The following is a 19,668-nucleotide window of genomic DNA, read 5'->3' as shown; positions in this document are numbered from 1 at the left end:
CAACACAGGCTGGGGATCGTCCCCCATAATGGTGTTTTCTCCCTGCCTTTTCTAGGACACTCACAGATCTCCTGAAGCAGCCAGGATGTGGCTCGTCTGACCTCTTGCCTGATGGCCACATTGGCAGCGTGCAGGTCCAGATTGGCGATGGGCTTTCTCGGGGATCTCCCAGGAATAGCACAGGTAAGACCATGCCGCTCCCCTTCTGCACCGACCCACTCTCTTTTGCGCTAGACACAAGAAAGGGTCTTAGAGCCTCAGAGACAATTCACACAACCAACTTGGTGGGGCGACAGCACCTCCCTGGAGAACCACAGCATCCGGATGGGTCACTGAAGGCAAGCTGTAGGCTTTGGAGCGATATGAATAGCCATGGTGCCAGCTCCTGACCTGGCGCACTGAATGGCCATGTGCCAGAAGAAGATTCAGCAGTGAAAGCATCTCGTATTTCAGGGCAGCTGGGGTGAAAAAGGCTGCACCGGTGGAACACTTTCTGGCTGGTGAGGGCATAGGACCATCCTTCAAGGGGTGGCACTGGCATCAATCATGAGGGAGGCTGTTTAAGACTGATGGGGGAAGACAGGAGAACATTCAGCCGCTTAATCTAGAGAACGAGTGTGCAGGCCTGACAAAAAGGCAGTTCTAAAGCCTGATCACATATGGATTGTGTGGGGTGGGGAAAACCCTATATCATGCAACCTCCGACCCTCAGCTCCCACTGGGCCAAGCTGGCTTAGGGAAACCTTTGGTCTGGGTCTGATTTGATGTCAATAAAGCAAGAAGATAACTCCCCCTCCTTTTGTTTAATTTTATATTCCGTTCCAGATTTACAACCTACTTTTCTTTCCCAGAGGAAGCCCAAGGCGGTTAAGAGAGAAACAAAAACGACCAATGCATCCCTGTCAATAACACCGTACAATAACACTGATCAAATCCACAGAGCCTCGAGGGGCAACTTAAAGAATTACGGCACAAGCGCTGCTAGTCCTGGAGTCCCCTTCTGCCCCAATCAGTTTGTTAGACTTTAAGGCGCCACAAAGTGGGTTTTCTTTCTTTCTTTCTTTCTTTTTGGCTGCAACAGACTGACAGAGGGAGGGGCCATGGCTCAGGGGCAGAGCTCCTGCTTTGCATGCAAAAGGTCCCAGGTTTGATTCCCCGGCATCTCCAGGTAGGGCTGGAAAACAGGCAGCTTCCTCTCTTCCAAGCTCCCCCTCTGCAGATGGTTATCAAGCCTATGACGAACAGATCTGTTTGGAGGCTGGTGGCTCCGGTGTCAGTGGGGCCACCAGCCTCCACTGATCAACGGGATGTTGATGAGTCCTTTGTAAAGGGGACTGCTGGCAGCAGTGGCCCTTTTGCTGGATCATTTCCATCTCTGCTGCTCTTGGGAAACAGGGGCTGCTGCAGAGAGATGCAGAGAGATGCAGCCAGTCATAACGTAGATGTGTGAACCCTGGCAAAGTCTGTTCTGGTACTTTGTAAGGGGAACACCACTTGCTAGTGGAAAACTATCTCACTGTTGCCATGTGACTAGGCGAGGACAGGACTTCCGCAGAAACACACATGCACTTCCCTCAAACATTTCGTGCCCAAAGTCTCTGCCTTGCTAGCAATTGTGTGTGCGGTGGGGGGGGGGGATTGGGTTGGCAGCCAAGCGGCCATCTCTGCTCTGATTTCTGTTCTATGGAGGAAGGGAAGGTTTCCTGCCAGTCCTCCTGTTTCCTTTGTACTGTGACTCAGTTCTGCCTTTGGGCAGAGCGCGTGTGCTGTCTCCTCCTCTCTCGTTTGCCCATGATACTTGTCCCAGTTTAAATACAGATCTCCTCTCTCTCTGCCCCTCCCCATCACCTTTGAACATTGTCTAACTGAAGGAAGAGCTGATGAGTGTCACTCGCTGCAGGGCTCGGAGAACGAAGTCTGAGCGATGCGCACACAGGCCACCGCCAGGATCATTATTATTTACGTCTCACGGAGTGGTGCTCCAAATCCCTAATTAGGACTGGGATATCTTCCCCTGCCTGCTTTGTAAAGACATAAATCCTGCCTTAAAGGTTCTGCTGTCAAGAGATTAGCCAGCAGCAGGTGGAGGGGTGGGAACCGGGGCTGCCAGACGAGCAAACCAACCAAGAAGTTGCGCGGCGCTTCCTGCGTTCCAAAGGCGGTCTGCTATCCTGCATTGTAAGGAATCTCAGAACATTTTGCAAGAGAAAAACAGGTCAGGTGCACACAAGGATTCCAGAAGAGGGACTCTGGTTGCTTGCTAAAACTGATATCTTAGAGCCAAATTAGACATGACATTTTGGTCTCATGTGGTTGATTTTTCATTAGCAAAATGCTGGCACAGGGCAGGACTGGACCTGGACTGTGACAGAGAGAGGTGGGGCTTTAATCCTTTGTCCCACATGGTCCCAGTTAGAACCCTTCCTCCCTCTGCCTGCTATTCACGATGCAGGCGCCTTGACGTTGCCCATCAACAGTTAGCACAGGGACAGCAGACCAAGAAGAAAGCACATAAGTCATATCTGGTCACAGTCGTCCCCACTCTGGTGAGATGTACTGTGCTTCTATTTAAATTACAGTAATTCTTTTTAAATTTGCACCGATGCATATAAATTAGCACAGGCATTTTTAAAATTATTTTTTATTTTGCACATTTGAGTTCCCTCCCCTCCCCTTCCCCCCCCCCCCAGGTGTGATGTTTTTCCTCTTTGGGGCAATGTGTACCTTTTCAGCCCAGACACAGTGGTACAGCCCAGACTCAGGTTACATAGAATCATAGAATCGTAGAGAAGGAAAGGGTGTTCTACTCCAGCCTGCTGCTTAATGCAGAATCTACATTGCAGGAAGCAACTACAGCATCCCTGTCAGCTTCCTTGGTGGGATGTTTTGTACCGTAACCAAGAAAATACCTTCAAAACGTGGGTCCACTTGAAAGAGGAGTGAGATCTTCCAGCTCACTTCACAAAAGCTACCAAATGGTTTGGGATCTGAGAACAGGCATGCGCAGCACATTTCATTAGGGTGTGTACCCAGGGATCGGTTTAATTGGTTTTTAAAGGTGAACATTTATTGAATTCTCAATCATAAAGGACATTATTTTGATTCATTCATTTATTAAACACTGTAGACACTGATGCTCGAATCCTGACTTGCCTGACCATGGGAGGGCTGTTGCAGGTGGGGGGAGGGGAATGAGGAGACACTCCTCAAGCCCCAGCATGGGTGGGGTTTTGTGGTGACATTGGCCGGAGGAGGGGCTTACAAGGCGATATTAGCCCTTGGGGTTCCTCTTCCTCCTGGCCTCTTTGAAGCGTGGCTCCTGACAGAGGCTCCCAGCAGAGCAATTCCTTTTCACTCCTGCTGCTGGGAGCAATGGTGCTCTCTAAAGGCATCGGTTCTTCGGCACGACCAGAGGGCACCAGAGGGCAGCTGGAGGACTGTTCCTGCTGCGTCTGGATCTCCCTCCAGATCCCTACTCAATAGCCCCCTCAATTCAGCACTTATTGATACATTAGGATGTGCCTGGGCACACCCAGCACACCCCTTGCACACACCTATGGATCTGAGCACATCACTGCAGTTCCAGGTGAAGTAATTTAACTATTACAGGTTTTTTAACATTACCTCTGCACTGTGGTTTTGTAAATGAGGAGATACCTAGGAAGGTTGTGGGCTCTCCCACACTAGAGGCATTCAAGAGGCAGCTGGACAACCATCTGTCAGGTATGCTTTAAGGTGGATTCCTGCATTGACCAGGGGGTTGGACTCGATGGTCTTATAGGCCCCTTCCAACTCTACTATTCTATGATTCTATGATATGTATTAAAAGATATCCCCAGGGAGCTTCGGCTATTGGGTGGTATAAAAATGCAATAAATAAATAAACATACACACACAGAGAGAATTGCTGGGGTGGGGGTCAAGTCAAAAGAGAGTCCTCACTTTGGAGCTTTTAAGAAGTTGGGCTTGATTGTATTAAGTCTCCTCCTGCCACCTCTTTATGCTTCCAGACAAGAACCACTTGAACAATGCCATCATCAACTCGTCCACCGTCCCACAGGTTGGGCTGTCACATTCACACAACAACCGGCTGCAGATGGCAAGCACCATGCCGCACCAGGCACCAGACTATGCCAAGTACGCAACTCTTAAGGCAGTAGGTAGGTGCCACTGCGTGTGATTCCCTGCTGAGGGAGGCGAAGTTGGAATGCACTGGCCAAATACAGGGCTGTATCTCCCTGCATTCACACCCACCCGTGTTGCAGTCTACAGGATGACATCGCCACGTCGTGGTTAACATGCCACTGTGCTGGATAGTAGCTGCTGAGTTTCACTAATACTAGAGGGGACTGGATGAGACGGGAAGGAAAGGAAACAACAGTGATAACAGGGAAAGAAAAACACCAGCCGGGGCTAAACATGGAGCAATTTGGGAGAGATGAAAAAGGCTTGAGCAGGGGGCAAATATAGTGTGTCTCTTAGTCCAACTGCAGCGGGGGTGTAGAATACAGAGCAGATGACTAAGAGCTGTTCACAAAAATAATCTAACATGGACTAGGTGCCCTTTAACACGTATTAATCACCCCATTACACATTTCTAGGAGTGGGTTTTTCCTCACTCTTTGTATAATTTGTATTTAAACTGTACAAAATGTACATGTTTGCTAGTTGTGTGTTTAATTTTTATGGTGGATGTCAGCCTGTTCAGGCATTCAAAAATTGCCTTATCTAATTACGCAAGTGGGGAACTGAACTGTGCCATTTAGCCTGCCGTAACACTTGCATAGATGGTCCAAATGTCCATAGAAGGGTGGCTTATGCACATATAACTATGCACATAGGTCTCCACACAATCCAGAATCCCACACAACTAGGGTTCCAGATCTCATCGAGGCCTACATACGTATAGTTATGGAGGTATAGACCTCCCTTCTACAAATATTTGCACCATGTGTGAACATTATTAACATTATTATTATTATTATTATTATTATTATTATTATTATTATTATTCCCCTCCAGAAAGCGCTCCTGAGGAATTCTACAAGAGGTTCCCCATGGTGGACATGCCGCCATCAGGCACTCTGTCCTTCCCTCCTTTGACGCTACATCAGAAAGACATTCCACCTTTCCAGGATGGCTGTGCCCTGATTGGCTTGGCGACACCCGGACAAAAGGCCAAAGTGATGAAAACCAACGCCCACACCCTGGCGAGCAGCCCTGCCTTCAAAGGCAGCTGGGATCACAGCCACCCCGACCTGCGGCGACAGGCCTACACCACCAAACGTCAGTTCAGCATCGAGAAGCTGCCCGAAGTCTTCAGCCAAACGCCCACCCACTATGTCCAGCAGCAGAGGCCCTTTTCCACCAACAGCAAGACAGAGGTCACTGTCTAGGGTGGTCCCTCCTCTCTTTCTTGTGTCCTCCCCTTAGTCAAGCAGCCTGTGAGGCGAGGTCTGCCTTGCTAAGCTGGGACAGAGTTACTAGCCTCTCCATCCTGCCAGCGCTAGGTTCTGTGAGGGAGCGAGGACAGCGGAAAGGAAGGAAGAAGGGCCACCAGCACTGCTGGGCCATCCGCGGCTCCCAACAGAACTTCCCGTTCGGTGTGGCCCTCTTGTTTTTTGCATCCTTGACAGAACTTGGCCAGCATGCATGGTGAAACCGGCAGGCATGTTGCCCCGTGACTTGATGCACGACTGTTGTTTCTACTTCACCTCTTCATCACATCACCGCATTCGCACCAGAATGGTCGGCATCATCAGGAAACGTAGAGGAGAACTCCACTACCGTTCAGTACGGAGGTGCATCACAGAGGGAGGGGGGAAATATGTATCTTCCTTTACCACCCCCCGCCCCACCCCCAGCAAGGAAAGGCCATCAATGGTGAGACAAAAGAGGAGACAAACTGTTGCAATAAATAACCAGTACATCGTGTTTGAACATTTGCCCTGTATTATATTCCTCCAATGACTTTCCCTGTGGTTAAGCCATTTTTTGAAAAGAGGGTTGGGGTGGGGGGGACACGCAACAATAAAACAGAAACAAACTGTTGTTTAATAGGGGAACTGCCAAGGGCTGGAAGAAAAAAAATATACACAGTTCCCTTCATGCTTAGCTTGATCCTTTTTACTCCTCCAGCAAACTTCTTGATTTAAAGCCTCTTGTTAATGTTTCTTGTTCCATATAAATCTTCTCTGCTACTGACATGTCTTGCCTACCACTGGTCAGAGAACAACTATTGTGGGCCGTACATAAAACAAGGCAAAAGTGGGTTGAGCAAATCTGAGGCATTGCTCCATGGGGGGATTTTCCCCACCCAATTGTGAGAGAGGCTGGTGTTGGACGCCTGGCATGAAGGTTCTGAGGACACTGCCATGAATGGTGTGTGGTTGTGTGAATGCGTGTTTGTTCAATCTGTATACCTCACTAGTGACATGGAGCCTTCTTCAGGGGATGGGGAAAACATGTTTAAAAGTCAACTTCCCTAATAAGGGCTTGGTCTAATGCCAAAAGAACCAAAGTGAGGGGGTCGGTGTTTCAGCACAAGAGCAGGAGACTTGAATTTCCCAAGGCTTTTCTACACAGGGCTGTTAATCTTCGGTTCCATTGCAGAATTGAGATCTGAGCTCTACACAAAGAGCTTTTCCTTTCCTGCTTTTCTGCTACATAACGTCTAGGTGGCGCTGTGCTGTAGCAAAATAGCACAAACACACAAGTAGGGAAAACCATTTTCTTTCACCATCAAAAGTAATACCCCACTTTTCCCGCTCTAAAAAGAACAAACCTGGGATAGTGCTCTTAAAAAACAGAAGCAGAACTGGAGGGTCATGACATCATCTAAAGAACCTGTAAACAATGATGAGTGAGGAATCATGAGTGCACGATAAATGTGTTGTGTAGAAAAGTGCTTAGTGGGAAATAAGTATGCAGGTTCTTCAAAGGTTTCCCTGTTCAATCCATAGCAACAGGGTCAGCCCTAGGATAAATAACACTTAGGGCAAAGAGTGTCTTTGCCCCCCCCCCATCGCCTGGTCTGCTTACCATTTATTCTATTATTATCTATTATTTCCTATGGTCCTTTATAGCGCTTGGTAATGTCTCAAAGTGAAGCTGTGTTCTGCTGATTTTTATCTAGAACAAATGACATTAAAGTGGAAATTGAAACAAGAACATACTTTAAAGCTAATTGATAGTTCGTTTTTATAGAAGTTCATTTTTATAGTGAACAACCTATGAAACTTGGCGGGGGCGGTGGGGAGAAAGTTAACATTTACTGCTTTCCTTTGCCCTAGATCAGTATACACAACAAACAAGAATGCACCAAATCCATCTAAGTACCCACTTCAGCTTGGTACCCTGGGCAAGTACTCAGCTTGCCCATCCTTAAGGCTAGTCCTACATCCTGGAGCATTTCTATATGAGGTAACCTGCCATTTTACTAAGATTTAGGCTTTCAGATTCTTTGTGGAATTAAGAATGACTCCTCTACATGTGTTTTTTCCCAGGGGTCTTCTTTGTCTGCCTTTCTATATGTTCCAATATATAACCACTAGGTGGCACTGTGGTATAATGGAACTGCACAAATACATGAGGGTTTCAAGCTGCCGTTCACAGAATTACCAGATTTTTCTCATTAGAAAAAAAAAATCCGCTCTAATGGTTGTAATGAACAGGAGAGGCCCTGGAGGATAATAATGTTGCATAAAGTACCTGCAAACTACCATGAGTGAGGAACCATGAGTGAAGAATTCCTCATATAGAAAGGCTCATGGAGTCCTTCTTGTGATTCTGGGGTCCAACAGGAACCAGATAAAACAGACTCACCCAACCTGGCTCCCTCCAGATGTGCTGAACTGCAACTCCCATTACTCCCAGCCAATATGGTCAATAGTCAGGCATTATGGGAGTTGTAGTACTAAACATCTGGAGTGTACCACGTTGCCTACCTATGGTCTAGTGCAGCCTTCCCCAACTATGCTGGCCAGGAATTATGAGAGTTGCAGTCCTACTCATCTGGAGGGTGCCAGGTTGAGAAAGACTATAATAAAACAGGCTCCAGCACTTGCTTGATATGCAACTGGGATTGTAGTCATGCTCTGATGCATCGTCACCTCTTTCTCCTTCTCTTCTTCCTCTTTAAAAAAAAAATCTAGCTCTACCTATTAGCATATACAAATGCTGACTTTTTATGTGGTGCAACTAGCAAAATTCCACCTAGAAAGATATTTATTTCAGACATCCACTGACTAAAGCAACAGCATGTGCATTTAAATTGGGCCACTACTTGTTTTCTGTTCTTCATCCTAGTGCTGCTCCATGCTCCCATTGCAAACAGGCTCCACTTTGCTAATAGTCTTACTGCCTCACACAGTAGGAGATTGCCAAACACAGAAATGCATCATCAGAGATCCCCCTTCTGTTTCCAAACAAAACAGATAATGACACAGAAATTAACAGAGCTTGGTTCACACAGAGCATGTGTTTTTTGTTGGACAATGAATGGATTTCAAGTGAATGAGCTATCTCTCTTTTGTGGGTGTATCGCAACAAGTCTCCAGGGATCCTTCTGTCAATGGAAGTGGTGCTGACTGCTGAAGCTCAGGGCTGACTCTTTGGGCCACTTTACCATGGCTTCTGCTTCTGGGAGCGGGGAGACACCATCTTGGACATTTGATCCTCTGTATGCAGAACCCATCATGCAATGTGCTGGGCTGGATGAATCCAAGGCTGGAGTTAAAATCGCAGGAAGAAACATTAACAATCTCAGATATGCAGATGACACCACTTTGATGGCTGAAAGCGAGGAGGAGCTGAGGAGCCTTATGACAAAGGTGAAAGAAGAAAGCGCAAAAGCTGGGTTGCAGTTAAACCTCAAAAAAACCAAGATTATGGCAACCAGTTTGATTGATAACTGGCAAATAGAGGGAGAAAACGTGGAGGCAGTGACAGACTTTGTATTTCTGGGCGCAAAGATTACTGCAGACGCTGACTGCAGCCAGGAAATCAGAAGACGTTTACTTCTTGGGAGGAGAGCAATGACAAATCTTGATAAAATAGTTAAGAGCAGACACACTACACTGACAACAAAGGTCCGCATAGTTAAAGCAATGGTATTCCCCGTAGTAACCTATGGCTGCGAGAGCTGGACCATAAGGAAAGCTGAACGAAGGAAGATAGATGCTTCTGAACTGTGGTGTTGGAGGAAAATTCTGAGAGTGCCTTGGACTGCAAGAAGATCAAACCAGTCCATACTCCAGGAAATAAAGCCAGACTGCTCACTTGAGGGAATGGTATTAAAGGCAAAACTGAAGTACTTTGGCCACATAATGAGAAGACAGGATAACCTGGAGAAGAGGCTGATGCTAGGGAAAGTGGAAGGCAAAAGGAAGAGGGGCCGACCAAGGGCAAGATGGATGGATGATATTCTGGAGGTGACAGACTTGACCTTGGGAGAGCTAGGGGTGGCGACAACTGACAGAAAGCTCTGGCGTGGGCTGGTCCATGAAGTCACGAAGAGTCGGAAGCGACTGAACGAATAAACAACACACATTTTTTCCCCAAGGGTTTTCCTTCACCTTTCTATTTGTTCTACTACATAAATTCAATGTGATGCTGTGATAGAGCGGAATTGTGCAACTACACTAGCATTTCATTGCACCATTCCCAAAAATACTGGACTTCCCCCGATCAAAAAAAAAACCTTGTGAAAATGCTGGGAAAGCATGGGAGAAGCCCTGGAGGATAATGCTATCATCTAAAGTGAGTGAGGAGTGCCTCGTGTAGAAAAGCTCTTTGCCTAACATGAATTATTATTGATGGTACAGGAAAATGTACAGTTATGGATAAGAGCAGAAATGAGAACAGGACTCAGCTGCAGGAAGAGCTAGAGTAATATCCATCTAATCTCCTTTCAACCTGCTGTTTTAGGGATTATAGGTGTAATATTGCAACATGGAAATGATTTCCTCAAATAACGTCTCTCTTACTTCCAAATGGGTCTTGCTTTCCTACTGCACTTTGAAGGCATTCAGTGCATTTATCCTTTCTGGCCGGTGGCCCATTCCTTTGCACAATGGTTTGGTTGTACCACATAATTGTGTGTGCTTCTGTTTGTTTAGGTCTTATATAGTAACATTAATGTGCACCTATCTGTAGTTGTATATGTTAATTGGTTGCCTTGAGGCCCTGTATTGGGCAAAAGGTGGGATATAATAATAATAATAATAATAATAATAATAATAATAATAATAATAATAATAATGTAAAAGAAAAGCTAAACATTACAAAAGCACCCACACCCACAATTGTGTCATGGTAACTCAGAACAAAATTGAACTAAACTACTGATATCCCTACAGGCTGCTACTTGGATGTGAAGCCAGGATTGGCAGCCCTTTCAAACAACCACCTCAACTAGCTGATGTAAAATAGTAACCTCTAACAACAGACTTATAATTCTGTGCAGGCTAGGTGATAAAAGGGACCCCATTATTAGGGCCAGCCCTATCATTAGGCAGGCTGAGGTGGCTGCCTCAGGAAGTGGATGCTGGAGGGCAGAGAATGGCAGTGAGGTGTTGGAGGACAGAGCTGTGTGTTCCCCCCTAAGCTAACCTGAAGCTTTTAGGAGCAGTAGAGGTTGTGCTCTACTGAGTTACCTGCCAGTCCAGTTGACTTCTGAACATAGAATATTGTGTTGCAGGGGAGACACCATCTTGTCCATCACCTTAGCAAGCAAAATGTTTTGGACTATCCCTGTAGGTTTACAAAACTGATTACTAACTGCTTCATCACAGTGTCAATACTTCATCAGTTTCCTAACATGTGACCTCCACTGAAGACTTGGAAAAATGGCGCAGGTCAAAAGACTGTCATCAATGTACTAGCTTAGCCCTGGACAAACATTGACTATACATCTGTCATTGCTACATGGAAGGAAATTCAACTAGTATACTTTTTAAAAATGTTAAGCCCACTGGAAAAATGAGTCTGAGAATGCCTGGATCCTGAGGGTAAAAGTGTACCTGGCAGACATCTTCAGGATATTGTGTTCAGTGGGTGCCTCATTTTTAAGAAAAGTGATGTCTAGGTTGAAACTTACCTGGAAGTTTGGTTCCAAAGTGGTAGACCCATACTAGTGTGTTGCAGCCCCAAACAAAAAGGAGTCTTCTCGCGGCTTAAAGGCTAACAAATGTATTATGCCATTTGTTTTCATGGAATCTAGCAGTAAATTTGTAGCCTTTAAGGTGCTAGAAGACTCTTTGTTGTTTTGGCTGTGACAGACTAACACAGCTGCCACCTTTTTCCCTTAGGAAGTTCCTGTTAAAAACTGTGTTGCAGGCAGAAATTCAGCAGGGAACGCGCTCTCATCATGGTAATGCAAGGCAGGCGAGAGTTTCAGTAGTCCAACTTTTGACTGCTGTGCAACTGTTAAAAGTCTCAAGAGCACTGCCTTAAAACCTTCCTTGGAAGGTTTCCCTTTTCTGCTGCCCCCTCTAGTCCAGGGGTGGGCAACTTGTGGCCTTCCAGATGTTTGGGACTACAATTTGCATCTGCTGTAGCCAGCATAATCAAAGGTGAAGGGTGATGGAAGTCATAGGCCAAAACATCTGGAGGGCTACAAGTCGCTTTGCCGTGCTGTAGTTGGTAGTCTTTGCACTCAAAGGCATTCTCTTCTATATTAGCAATCTACATATTTCTGGGTTAAGCTCCAGTACTGAAAACAGAGCCAGCTTAAGAGCTGTGGAGGCAAAGCCCTGTCATCACAGTCCATACCATCACCACCAGCCTTTAAACTAACATAAAGGCTGGTGGAAATGCAGAGTTGAAACAGGTGACAGCATAATTCCCACAGCACGGATTTGTTTATTTTAAAGATATTTAACCCACCTTTCAGGGCCCAATGCCCTGACCAGGAAACTTACGATACAACAAAAAGTGAACATATGAATTACAGTTAAATACACACAGCACCACAGGAGCAGATAATTATTTGTAAATATCAAGTGAAGACTGGGATAAATGTGAAACATATATTAGGGTGACAGAGGTGTTCTTAGCTGTGGGAAAAATATGTGTGGGCTAGGACTAGGTGAAACAGAGCATGCTCTTGATTGAAGAGAAGAGAGTGAGAAAGGCACAGACACATACAGAGCACAGAGGCCTTCTAAGGCCTCAGCCTCGAAGGTTTCATTGCCTTGGAGGTAATCAGATGGGGACTGCATGCGTGCCTGCCGTGACTAGGGCCACCCGGGTCTTCCTTCTCTCTCTTCCTGCCCTCTGGGCTGCTAGGAGAGAGACAGATTGCTTTTGCCAGAGGTCTGAACTGATCGTTTGCAGAGGAACACGTGAGATTAGGCCAAGGGCCGCAGGTTTCAAGTTGTAATTTGTTGTCCTTATTCAAATGAAAAAAGTGCTCTAGACTGTCATGGTGGGGTGGGTGTGTGTGTGTGTGGGTGTGGGTGTGTGTGGGTGTGGGTGTGGGTGTGAGAGAGAGAGAGAGAGAGAGAGAGAGAGAGAGAGAGAGAGAGAGAGAGAGAGAACGAACTGAAGTCCAGCCCCCTCCCCTCACTTCAGCTGTGGTAAGAATGGGCTGTATTTATTTTAGACAGAGAGACATCAAGCTTTGCTTTTGGGCAATGGAACTCTAGATAATAAGCCACCAGGTCACCCCAAAATTAACAAAGCAAGCTTTGCATAACACAAGAGTTTCACGGTGCAGATAAAAGAGGCAATTCACTGACGTCTATAAAACATGTTGGACTCCTGCCCTTAACATTTTCAGCTTGTTTGCGGTCTGCTCTTGTGGCTCTTTCTGCAGGCACATCATAATATGATTCACATCACCCAGTATGAGGTTAAGGACACATAGACACACACACAATTACACATGAATAAATATTGACACTTTAGAGTGGCCAAAGCTCTTCATATACATTATCAACATATACAATAGAACAGCCCCATGTAGGCCAATGCTATCTCCAGATCTTTGACAGAGAAGACACACTATAAATTATTCTAGGTACCAATAAGAGTCTTTGCCACTATTTATTTATTTATTTATTTATTACATTTCTATACTGCCCAATAGCCAGGGCTCTCTGGGCGGTTCACAAAAATTAAAACCATTCAAAATATAAAACAACAGTATAAAACCATAATATAAAATACAATATAAAAGCTCAACCAGATAAAAAGAGCAGCAATGCAAAATTACGAATATAAAACACCAAGTTAAAATTTATTTATAAACTGTTAAAATGCTGGGAGAATAAAAACGCATGGCAGTGTTCCCCAATCTGGTGCCCTCCAGATGTGTTGGACTGCAATTCCTATCATGCTAGCTTGGAATGATGGCAGTGGCAACTGAACATGTTTGGAGGTTGGGAGAAGCTGCTCTTACCTGTCCAGCCTCATATCCAAATGCCTTAAGCTATATAGCTCCCAAAGAGAGATACCCTGCAAAGAATATATTTTACCACCCACTTTGCTATCTAAATTCAGAATTTTTCTACGTGAGGCTGTTAATCTGCTGTATTTACTTTTGGTTTCATTGCAGAACTGAGATCTGAGAACTACATCAGGCACATTTCCTTTCCTGCTTTTCCCCTATATAACCTCTAGGTGGCACTGGGGTATAGCAAAATAGACCCAATTCACAAAAGGAAATAGCGCTTTCTTTCACTTTCATAACTAAATGCCATGTTTTCCCTGCTCTAAAAAACAATCATAGAAAGTATTGATTATACACAGAAGCAAAACTAGAGGGCTACAATATCACGTAAAGAACCTCTAAACAACCATGAGTAGGGGATGACAAGCACACAACAATCATGTCATGTAGAAAAACCCAGTTTACTGTGCAGTTTACTGCGATTCTGCAATGGACTCTTCAGACAGAATGGCGGTGGGGATCTCAAAACTGGGCACTACCCATCCAACCCATCTACTCCCAAGCCACTGGAGAAGCAAAATGTTTGCCAGCTGGCCTGCCATGTGAACTTGATGATAATAGGCATGTTCCTCAATGGAGGGGTCTCACTCTGGGCTACTGCGGGAACATTTATCAGCTGCTGTGAAGAGGCCAGTCTGGTTTGCTCTGGCTTGTGATAAATGGAGCACACACAGAGAGAAGACATCCTGATTAATATTAAATACTTTTGCCAGCAGCCTCTTAACAGATTGCTGGACAAATAGATGTGTGTGGAGTGGCAGTGTGGAGAGCGACTTTGTCGCCTGCAGGTTCAAAAAGATCTCCAACCTTGGGAATTAAACAGCTGCCGCTAGTTTAGCAGCAACACACAAGTTGTTCTTTCCCTTTTTCTGTGTTTTTGTTCAAGACTGAAGCAAGACGTTGTGACAACCTGAGGGCCACTCAAGGACACAGGAAGCACATTGAGAAAGATTACTTGCAAGGAAACCTTGCTTTGTGCCCATTGAGCAAACTAACCCCTGCTCATCTGCCTCCACCCCCAAATTGCCTCACTTCTGTGGCCTATAGCATCCTCTCTTGGGCAGGATCTGCGCTACTGCATTATAACAGTTTTGGAGCACACTGACAACTGTTGGGGCCCAGGACACTTTCCGTATACGGTTTTCAAACCGTTTTCGAAGTGTTATATCCTGCTTGGTGTAGATCTGACTCCTCAACAGTATCCTTGGAAACAAAAAAGTGATTTGCCTCTTCTAGCCAAGTACAGTCAAGAGACATCAGGGTTCTGCTCTGAGCTCAAGGGCCAGCAGTCCCCTTTGAATCGCCTCACATCTCTGATTAGAGACCAGATGCCTGGGAGCCATTTCCAAAGTAGATCACATCACTAGCTCTTTCCAAAAATAGCAAGGCCAACAAGCATTCCATAATTTTCTTGTTTTCATTGTGTTGGTATAGAAAGGAGAAAGGGTACACAACTTGGCCTAAACAGAGAAACACATATGTATAAACAAAGAGATTCATGTGTTAGGAGAATATAAGAAGATCAGATGAATCAGCATCTTGTTTTCCAAGATGGTGAACCAGATGCCTACAGGAAGCCCACAAGCAGAACATGATGGCAAAAGCTCTGGCCCACTGTTGCTTGCCAACAGGTTTGGCATCAGCAGTCAGCTTGGTCAGGCAAATGTTGTGGCCCAGCAGGGCTACTAAGGGCCCACTGAAGCTGACACGAGCATTTTAAATGTTTAAAATTGGAAGTAGCCACCAACTTCCCCCCACCCAAACCCCCAAATGTCTTCAGGCCTGTTCATAGAATCATAGAATAGAAGAGTTGGAAGGGACCTATAAGACCATCAAGTCCAACCCCCTGCTCAATGCAGGAATCCACCTTAAAGCGTCCCTGACAGATGATTGTCCAGCTCCCTCTTGAATGCCTCTAGTGTGGGAGAGCCCACCACCTCCCTAGGTAACTGGTTCCATTGTTGTACTGCTCTAACAGTCAGGAAGTTTTTCCTGATGTCCAGCCGGAACCTGGCTTCCTGTAACTTGAGCCCGTTATTCCGTGTCCTGCACTCTGGGATGATCGGGAAGAGATCCTGGCCCTCCTCTGTGTGACCACCTTACAATTTCTTGACAAGTGCTCTTATGTCTCCCTAGTCTTCTCTTCTCAAGGCTAAAAATGCCCAGTTCTTTCAGTCTCTCCTCATAGGGCTTTGTTTCCAGACCCCTGATCAACCTGGTTGCCCTCCTCTGAACCCCCTCCAGCTTGTCTGCATCCTCCTTGAAGTGTGGTGCCCAGAACTGGACACAATACTCAAGATGAATGCTAAATAGGGGGAAACCAGTACCTCACGTGCTCACTAGATAGCAACAAAGCATCAGGGGCCGATTCCAGAAGCACTGGAGGGAAAGAAGATGGCCGCCGCCGCCACCAAGCTGCCGAGCCCCATGTGTCTCCTTTTAGCACAGGTCCTGGCTTCTGCCCTGCCAGCCCTTTCAAACCTGAAACCCAGCCTGACATACAGAGGAAGCATAAAGCTACCGTGGTAAAGCTATTTTGATGTGCAGCCATTGATACCCTTATCACCAGACCTAGCTGCAGCACATCCCATGGATTAACTCTGGGCCATGTGAAGAAGTGCTTCCTTTTGCCTGTTCTGAATCCCCGCCCCCATTCCAGTAGTATGAGACCCAAGGGAGGCTGGTGCTTCTGATGTCAGTGAGGCAGTGAACCAGCTCTGGGTTCCAGTCAGAACTCTAAAAGAGCTGTCCATGGTGCTGAACCTATTTTGGTGGGGTTCAGCACCTTGGATAGCTCCTCTATTGCTCTGACTGAAACCCAGAAAAGATTCACTGCCCCACTGACATCAGAGCCACCAGCCTCCACTGATGAGAGAGAATACAACTTCTGCCCATGGCCATGATGCCTGGAGGGCACAAAGCTTCCTGCCTCACACACACACTTCCTGCCTGGTGATGGCGCTGCCTGCTGCTGGCAGGGCAAATGCCCCAAAAGGCCCCATGAGGCTGCCTTTGAGAGAAAATAGCTTCTCGGACACAGCTTACAAAAGGGGCAAAGAGTGTGGAACTAATTTGGCTTTAGACAATAATAGCTTCTTAGGAAACTGTATCAGCGTCCCGAAAGACGCCTTGAATTATCAGACTCTCGTATCTTTTCATCTAGTGCTACTAGACATTGCTTGGATATATCAGCTGCCCTGGCATGACTTCACTCGCACAGGTCTGAAGAGGTATCCATCCTCCCCCTCCCTCCCTCCACCGATGCCCCGTTCAGACCTGTCAGCAACAGAGGTTGCCTTAAAGGCAATATTATAAGCGCCTCGTTCCACCTCGTTATTCACAAGTGCCACCTTCACACAAAGCACTGGCCCCATAAGAAGAGAACGCCAGAACACTGCAGATGCCCCCAGCAAGATGGCCTCATTCTAACATCTTAAGCTGGGAATCCCACGGGAGAGTTCATCTTTGAGAGAAGAACAGCAACAGGCCCTGCAAAGAAGGAGTCTCTCTGCCTAACTGGATTGTGCTTCCAGAGAGAGCGGGTTGCATGGGAATCAGGGGAAGTGAGGTGGGGCGGCAGGGCAATTCAAAGCAGCTTTAACTTTCCCCCTCCAGCAATCCTGATGCAGCCACGGTTGCCCCTTCCAAGCTGCTTCTTAGAAACATTGGAATCTGCCTTAGACTGAATCAGATCACTGGTCCACCTAGCCCAGTTTTGTCGATAGTGACTGGCAGCAATGGTTTTCCAGGGTTTCAATACGAGCGAGCATCCAATATGAACACAAAAAGAGTGAACGGCCTCGGAATGCTATTAACAAATTTATTGTAGAAAAGCCCAACACATTTCGCCCCTTGCTTTTTATTAGGCCTTCTTCAAGGGGCTGTAACAATACATATATCAAATATGAATGAGACAACACAGTGTGTGTGTGTGTGTGTGTGTGTGTGTGTGTGTGTGTGTATTCTGTGTTGTCTCATTTGGATTTTATATAACAGAACTAAAGAAGATATAATTAGAAAAGCACAATCTGTGTTGTCTCATTTGTATTTGATATATGTATTGTTACAGCCCCTTGAAGGCCTAATAAGAAGCAAGGGGCCGAAATGAGTCAGGCTTTTCTACAATAAAGTTGTGTATAGATTATTCTCCTTTTTTGTGTTTTCTAGGGTTTCAGACAGGAGATTTTCCTGCCCTACCTGGAAATAACAGGGATCAAACTTGGGCCCTTCTGCATGCAAAGCATGAGCTCTACCACTGAGCTTTGGCCCAATAGCAGCATTGGGGATCACTGGGATGGGGGTGGGGAGGAGCTGTGTGTGTGTAGGTAAGTATGAATAAACAGAAGAGAGATGAATGAATGACTGGGAGGGGGGAAATGGGTGTCGCCATCTGTAAATGGACTTGCCCACTGTCAGCAGTTTGTAGTCCTGACAAGTTTCCCACACCGGAATATGTCCCTCCTCACCTCAGCCCTGAAAAAGTTGCCCATTCCTGCTGTAGAGAATGCGTGGGGAGGGTGGGGAAGGGGGTTAAGTTCCTCTTTTGCCACAGAAATCCAGCCATCTCTGGGTTGGAAGGTCAAAGGTGCTGCACAAGCAATACAAGTTATAAAGTGGCAAGTTTTAAAGTTCACTGACATTTTTTGCCACCCAGTAAGAAGGGAGAGAGGAAAACACATTGTATTTCAATATTAGTGATTAGTTTTAAAGCTTGCATTAATTGAAGGAATTGGCCTAAGCAAATGACAAGCATTTTAGATTAGACCTTTTCCACCTATACTCACAATCATATCACCAGTTTTCGACCTACATTACAGATTTCTACTGGAGGCTTTTATTGTGCACTCATGATTCCTCACTTATGGTACTTTGCAAGTCCTTTGGGCAACTTAACAACCATTATCGCTTTCCCCACTAACAATGGAAGTCTGCTATTATTTAGAAAACCCATTAAAAAGCACCATGTAATTGTGCAACTCTGTTATACCACAGCACCATCTAGTGGTTGTATAATGAAATATAGAAAAAGAGAGAAAAGGCACATGTAAAAGAATCGATCTCAATCCTGCAAAGAATCGGGAAGCAGAAGCCCAAGAAAAGGTGTGAGATAAAAACCTCATGTATGGGGTGACCATATGAAAAGGAGGACAGGGCTCCTGTATCTTTAATAGTTGTATTGAAAAGGAAATTTCAGCAGGTGTAATTGGTATATATGGGGAAACTGGTGAAATTTCCTCTTCATCACAACAGTTAAAGCTGTAGGTGCCCTGCCCTCTTTTAAATCTGGTCACTCTAGTATAACTCCTGCACCTTTAACTGTTGTGATGAAGAGGGGGTTTCACCAGGTTCTCCATACATACAAATGACACCTGATGAAATTCTCTTTTCTATGCAACTGTTAAAGATACAGCAGCCCTGTCCTCATGTAGAAATGCTCAAAATCAATTGTATGGGTACAGATTTAGGCTTATGAGCTGGTGGAAGCAGACTTCCCTGCCGGAAGCCGCCTTCTCTTCCCCCTCCTCCCCACAGTAGCCTCTCCCCTGTGAAAACATTACACAGAGGATTGTGGGACCCTGAGTGGTGCAGGAGGGAAATGGGGCTCCATGAAAATTGGGAGTCCAGCTTCACTCACAGAAGTTGCCTCCCCTGAATTTTAGGAATTTCCCCCTTTCCCCTGCACCACACCACATTCAGCAGGGTCCCACAATCCTCTGTGTAGCATTTAGGAGGAAATGGAGGGCTATGGGGAGTGGACTTTCACCAGCCCATTCCCACAAAAGTGGATCCAACCCATTGGGCTTAAAATTCTGAAGTAGATTGTGGCCATTGGGGGACAATCCAACTCCTTTTTGTGTGCGATATACACCTAAACAAGCCCACCAATAACTCATTGCTCATCCTAAAACTGATTCAAAACTTAAGAAGATCCATGCTGGATCAGACTAAAAGCTTATTAGTCCAGCAATCAGTTCATACAGGGGACAACCAGATGCCTATGGGAAGCCTACAAGCAGAAACTGTCTTAATGTTCCACTTCCTTGGTTTTTCCATGCAAAAGGAGCTCATCCTCACTAAATCTTGCCTTGTGGTCCCTTATGTCACCCAGTCCAAAACACCCAGGTTGTCCCTTTCTGGCCCCATGATTGTTGCTTTTGCTCTTGTTTTAAGTTTTACAACAGATTTTGTATATATCTACCCTATGCAACGATCCC

At 45.8% G+C, this 19,668-nt stretch overlaps 1 protein-coding gene across 1 annotated transcript in view; it reads left to right on the top strand.

The window, feature by feature from the left end:
* Positions 1-6,411, top strand: part of SHISA8 (shisa family member 8) — a 39,280-nt gene extending 32,869 nt beyond the window's left edge. Inside the window, exons 2-4 of the mRNA XM_063133615.1 lie at positions 56-183; positions 4,011-4,160; positions 5,023-6,411. Of these exons, the coding sequence (XP_062989685.1) occupies positions 56-183; positions 4,011-4,160; positions 5,023-5,396 (652 nt within the window). The 3' untranslated portion in view covers positions 5,397-6,411. The remainder of the gene's footprint in view (positions 1-55; positions 184-4,010; positions 4,161-5,022) is intronic.
* The last annotated feature ends 13,257 nt before the right edge of the window (positions 6,412-19,668 follow it).

This window comes from Elgaria multicarinata, chromosome 9 (assembly GCF_023053635.1).
Source record: "Elgaria multicarinata webbii isolate HBS135686 ecotype San Diego chromosome 9, rElgMul1.1.pri, whole genome shotgun sequence".
Lineage (NCBI taxonomy): Eukaryota > Metazoa > Chordata > Lepidosauria > Squamata > Anguidae > Elgaria > Elgaria multicarinata.
The sequence above is the reverse complement of the archived record's forward strand: the minus strand, read 5'-3'. Positions and strand labels throughout refer to the sequence as shown.